This window comes from Triticum aestivum, chromosome 4A, assembly GCF_018294505.1.
Source record: "Triticum aestivum cultivar Chinese Spring chromosome 4A, IWGSC CS RefSeq v2.1, whole genome shotgun sequence".
Lineage (NCBI taxonomy): Eukaryota > Viridiplantae > Streptophyta > Magnoliopsida > Poales > Poaceae > Triticum > Triticum aestivum.
Window position 1 is genome coordinate 748,056,131 of NC_057803.1, and position 5,484 is coordinate 748,061,614.

The 5,484-nt window shown below is 46.5% G+C and overlaps 1 protein-coding gene across 1 annotated transcript; it reads left to right on the forward strand.

The window, feature by feature from the left end:
- The first annotated feature begins 1,842 nt into the window (after window positions 1-1,842).
- LOC123088584 (sucrose:sucrose 1-fructosyltransferase-like) lies at window positions 1,843-4,950 on the forward strand. The gene is made up of 4 exons (XM_044510804.1): window positions 1,843-2,230; window positions 2,461-2,469; window positions 2,565-3,409; window positions 4,069-4,950. Exons 1-4 carry the CDS (start codon window positions 1,885-1,887, stop codon window positions 4,750-4,752), a joined length of 1,884 nt encoding a protein of 627 aa, XP_044366739.1. The 5' UTR covers window positions 1,843-1,884; the 3' UTR covers window positions 4,753-4,950.
- Window positions 4,951-5,484: the final 534 nt, after the last annotated feature.

Consider the following 5,484-nt stretch of genomic DNA (forward strand, 5'->3'; position numbering starts at 1 on the left):
AGGTGCCATGCTATGGGGCATTTTACAAGTGTGTGAATTTACATACCACACCATTCATTTATTCTACAGGTGTTCCTTTGATCCCCTTATGTGCCCTAGTTGCATTGGGGTAATTCTATGGCACCTAGCATATCTTCTAATAAATTAGTTATCCAACTATTTATTACAACATGCCATTGCCATCCTTCTAGTGCATCAGGTGCGCGCGCGCGCGCACACACACACAGAGAGAGAGACTGCAAGATTTCCCTTTTGGATTACTGTCTTCACTCGCCTCACTTTTAGGGGTAATTTGTGAATTTATGGCTCTTCTGGCCTTCATATGTGAACTAATGCACTACCGGGCGACTGACAAACAGAATATGTTGCGCGTCCATGTGGTGGATTTGACATCAAATTTACTATTGGGGGCCTTCTGGTCCTCGGTATCAGATTCCATCGGCTTCAGATGCACCATCTTTCTATATTATTTTGCGAGGATGTCTTGGGCGTGGTCTTGGTGCACGTAGTGCACGGAGCACATCGGGCTAGAGAAGAGCCTTCATGGTAAACTTTCCATATTCCCCGTGTTGACCTGGCGAGGACCCATCTTTCCCATGGAAAAGAACCTAGGTGCGAGGATCCATAAGTGTCTCGAATGCTCTATAACCGAGTTCTACATTGATTGTGGGTATGGTGTGGACCCCTTTTACCACGAGGAATGTAAAGTTTTTTATGCAGATGAACATGCAGCTTCAACCGGTAACTTTTGGTTTTGCAAAAGGTCTTCAGCCTATAGTGTCTATTTTACTGTGTGATGACCATGTTGAGGTAACTTTTGACTACTTGCCATTTATCATATCATCATCGAGCCCTTCAGATCAGAAATAAGTGACCTTTTAGGCATGTTGTACTCAAACTTTTAGACTTTGAATACAAATATCATTTTATTTATTCAGACTGAAGATGCACACATCATCTTCATAAGTCAATTTGAGCTAAGTGCGTATGAACAATGTCTACACTTGCCATCAGCCTGTCGCCTCAAGCTGTGTACACGCCGCCACAGTGCTGCATCGGCTTTGCTTGGCCGGTGCTGCCATGGATCTCTTTTTTAGTTTGTCGTGTATTTGGAACTATTTCTCTCTAGTTGTGCTTTCCGCTTATTTGATGAACTGCTCCTCTAACTGAGCTGATGTATGAACTATTTTAGTTCCATCTGAGTAATGGAGCCGGGGAGGAGCCTGCCTGTTATTCGAAAAAAAAGATATGACCATGTTGAGATAACTTTTGACTACTTATATCATCACCGAACCATTCATTGCAGAAATAAGAGACCTTTTAAGCATGTTGTACTCAAACTTTTAGACTTTGAAAACGAATATCATTTCATTTATTCTGCTTGAAGATGCACACATCATCTTCACAAGTCAATTTGAGCTAAGTGCGTATATGAACAATGTGACCACACCACGTCATGACATGTCTAGTCTATCTAAATTGTGATACATTTTATTTCTGACAATTATGATAAGGATTGTTACCCTTTTTGCTCGATCGGCGAGGCCGAAACCATGTATTTTGGTCGTGCCCGCTCTCCTCAACTGTATTTTGTTTGGATCTCTCTGCAGTGTTAATTTGGAGCATTGAATGTTATGCCTAAAATTGATACTCACTAAAGTCTGTTGTATGCATGTGCCTAAAAAATTAATTAATAGGAGTACATATATATCTTTTGGGTTAAGACGGGCCTAAATTCATTCACACAAAAAAGATGGGTCTAAATTAATGATTTAGTAGTAACGTTCCCTAGCCTCGGCGCAGCTATAAATCGCGCTCTCTAAGACTCAAGAAAGACCCCTGTCGAAAACTTTCCTCTTCAGTTTTGTTGAGGCGGCCGTCGCGATGAAGTCACGCGCGGGCACGCCGCCGGTCCTGTACACGTACGCGTCGATGCAGCAGCGGAGCGGCGGCGGCGTGAGGTGGCGCGAGTGCGTTGCCGTGCTGGGCGCCACCGCCTTGGTGGTGCTCGTGGTCACCCATGCGCTCCTCCCAGGGGCCAGGTTGGGGGACCTGGGCGACGTGGTCAGCCCGGTGCTCCGTCTCCGGAGAGCCAGGCGGGAGGAGGCGGCCGTGCCGTCGTCGGAGAAGACGGTGGGCGATAAGGCCGATGGCTTCCCGTGGAGCAACGCCATGCTGCAGTGGCAGCGCACCGGGTACCATTTCCAGCCGGAGAAGAACTACATGAACGGTATGTATGGAATCCATCAAATTCAAGATTGAGTTTTCAGATTCAAATCCTCCTATATGTTCTTCCCCGGCACCGGCACGGACGCCTTGCTCTATGTTTGGAAGAAGAAACTGACTGGCAATGGCTAGCTGCCTTTTTTGATGTCTTTTTGTTTGTTTGCTTGCCGGAGAAAGAAACTGACTACCTTTTGCTTACGTACTCCGGCGACATGCATGCATGTATGCATGCAGATCCAAACGGTGAGTGAGTAGGATCATTATCACTTTTAATCCTCACTTTTATGCCTATCCATTGGCAAGGAAACGTGCTGATTAATTGAAACGCAAACATGCAGCTCCAATGTACTACCGTGGATGGTACCACTTCTTCTACCAGTACAACCCAGAGGGCATCACGTGGGGCAACATCTCGTGGGGCCACGCCGTGTCGCGGGACATGGTCCACTGGCACCACCTACCCCTCGCCATGGTGCCCGACCGATGGTACGACATCAACGGCGTTCTGACGGGCTCCGCCACCATACTTCCCGATGGCAAGGTCGTCCTGCTCTACACGGGGAACACCGACACCCTCGCCCAGGTACAGTGCCTTGCCGTACCTGTTGACCCTCATGATCCTCTCCTTCGTACTTGGACCAAGCACCCCGCCAACCCTGTGCTCCTTCCACCCCCCGGGACCAGCAAAAAGGACTTCCGCGACCCCATGACAGCATGGTTCGATAAGTCCGACAACACGTGGCGCACCATGATCGGGTCCAAGGACGACAACGGGCATGCTGGCGTCGCCCTCATGTACAAGACAAAAGACTTCGTCAAGTTCGAGCTCATCCCGCGCCCGGTCCACCGCGTCGAGGGCACCGGCATGTGGGAGTGCGTCGACTTCTACCCTGTTGGGGGCAACAGCAACTCATCACACGAAGAGTTGTATGTCCTGAAGGCGAGCATGGACGATGAACGACATGACTACTACGCATTGGGAAAGTATGATGCGGTGACCAACACATGGACACCGCTGGACCCGGAGGCAGATGTGGGAATCGGACTGAGGTACAATTGGGGAAAGTTCTTTGCGTCCACGACATTCTATGATCCGGCAAAACGGCGACGTGTGATGTGGGCGTATGTTGGTGAGACAGACTCCAACCGGACCGACCTCGCCAAGGGATGGGCAAACCTCCAGGTGACGTTATTGTACATCAATTTGATATGTTTTACCACGTGTTTACCATCTATCATCAGTTCCATTAGTTCACTATGCATGCTTGATATATTTAGATATGACAACAATGCGATCGTTAACTTGCATTTGTCATCTTGCATTCATTCATTATGCATAATTGATACATAAATAGTCCCTCCGTTCATTATTACAAAATGTTCTAATTTTTTTCCGATTCAGATATATATAGACACATTTTAGTATGTTTGTTTATTCATTTCAGTCCGTATGTAGTTCATATTAAAATATCCAAAACATCTTATAATAGTGAAAGGAAGAAGTAATTCTTTGTATTTATGACTTCAAAAATATTTTGGCTATGCTTTTTTCCCGACTCATTTCAACATTAGGCTCTCTAAGAAGATCAAATCTAACTCAAAAAGGTTCAAATTGAGCATTTCCATCATGTTTGTATAAGCCACCTCGTACTTTTTAGCACATAAGAGAACCTTTTAAGTTGCCTGCTGAATCCATGAGTAGGCAAGAGAAAAATTGGCGAATAGAAACATCTTATTAGCTATAAGAAAAGGTAGTGGTTCCTGGTATCAAAGTGCCATCATGGTCTAGGGACTTACCTAGCTTGAATTACTGAACTCTCTAATTAATGGTGTATGATGTAGGCGATTCCGAGGACGGTGGCGCTGGACGAGAAGACCCGGACGAATGTCCTCCAATGGCCGGTGGAGGAGATCGAGACCCTCCGTCACAACACCACTGACCTCAGTGGCATCACCATTGGCACTGGTTCCATCACCGCCCTACATCTCCGCCAAGCCGCTCAGCTCGACATAGAGGCCTCGTTCCGCCTCAACACTTCTGACATCGCAGCCCACAACGAGGCCGACATCGGCTACAACTGCAGCACTAGCGGTGGTGCCACCAACCGGGGTGCACTCGGCCCCTTTGGCCTCCTCCTCACCAACGGCCACAGTGAACAAATGGCAATGTACTTCTACGTGTCTAGGAGGCTCGACGGGGGCCTCCGGACCCACTTCTGCCATGAGGAGTCGCAGTCATCGCTGGCCAGGAATGTTGTGAAGCGGGTGGTGGGCAGCACCGTTCCGGTGCTCAACGGAGAGGCATTATCCGCCAGGATTCTTGTGGATCATTCCATTGTGGAGAGCTTCGTTATGGGTGGGAGATTGACGGTGACGTCACGGGTGTACCCGACTGAGGCCATCTATGAGGCGGCAGGGGTGTACGTTTTCAACAATGCTACCGGCTCCACTGTCATCGTCGATAAGCTCGTGGTGCATGAGATGCATTCAACACCGATACAACTAGATCTTTTTGCACGAGATTAACTTCCAACCGGTTTCTCTCTACTAAGTTCGTTTTCTGATTATTATTTTCTAGTTCTGCCAGACGGATCTAGTGACTAGCACATTCATTGGACGGAAAAATCACACATTGTTACTGTCTGCTCATTTATGCAGCAGATCATAATATTTTGCATTGTCCAGTGGGTAGCAAGCTGGACAGTACACGACTCCATCCCGTAGGGTGAGGCCGGAAACTCCATTAGCTCGTATGTAACCTGGTAGCTTGACTCGACGCTCTTCTCAAAAAGCAAAACTAGACTCGACACGTTGACCTCCAAAAGAATGATACAACTTGCTTGCAGTTGCAGAATTTTTTGAGGCATCTAAACTTCAACCCAACTTGCACCTTCAATCGGTACCTTTTGGCTTTGTTAAACGTTTTCTGTGCATGTTTAAACCTGCAGTGTCTATTTTTCTCTGTGATGACCATGCTGAATTCAGATTTGCCTTTTTCCTTGCTATCTACCATATCATCAGCGATACTTCCTCTGTTTCATAATATATAGGACATGGTTTCAGTCAAAATTTTAAAAATATTTTCTCACTAAAGATATACTTTTAGTTTGGGTTGAAAATTTGAAAATCATACATAGATATTTGTACATATGTACAAGCAGGTGCTAAAACCGGAAGTAAAATAATTTCAATCTTACAGTAATAGTTTTTTCTCTAGTAGTGCAACCACAGTGTCGATATTGACCTTACGTTGTGAGT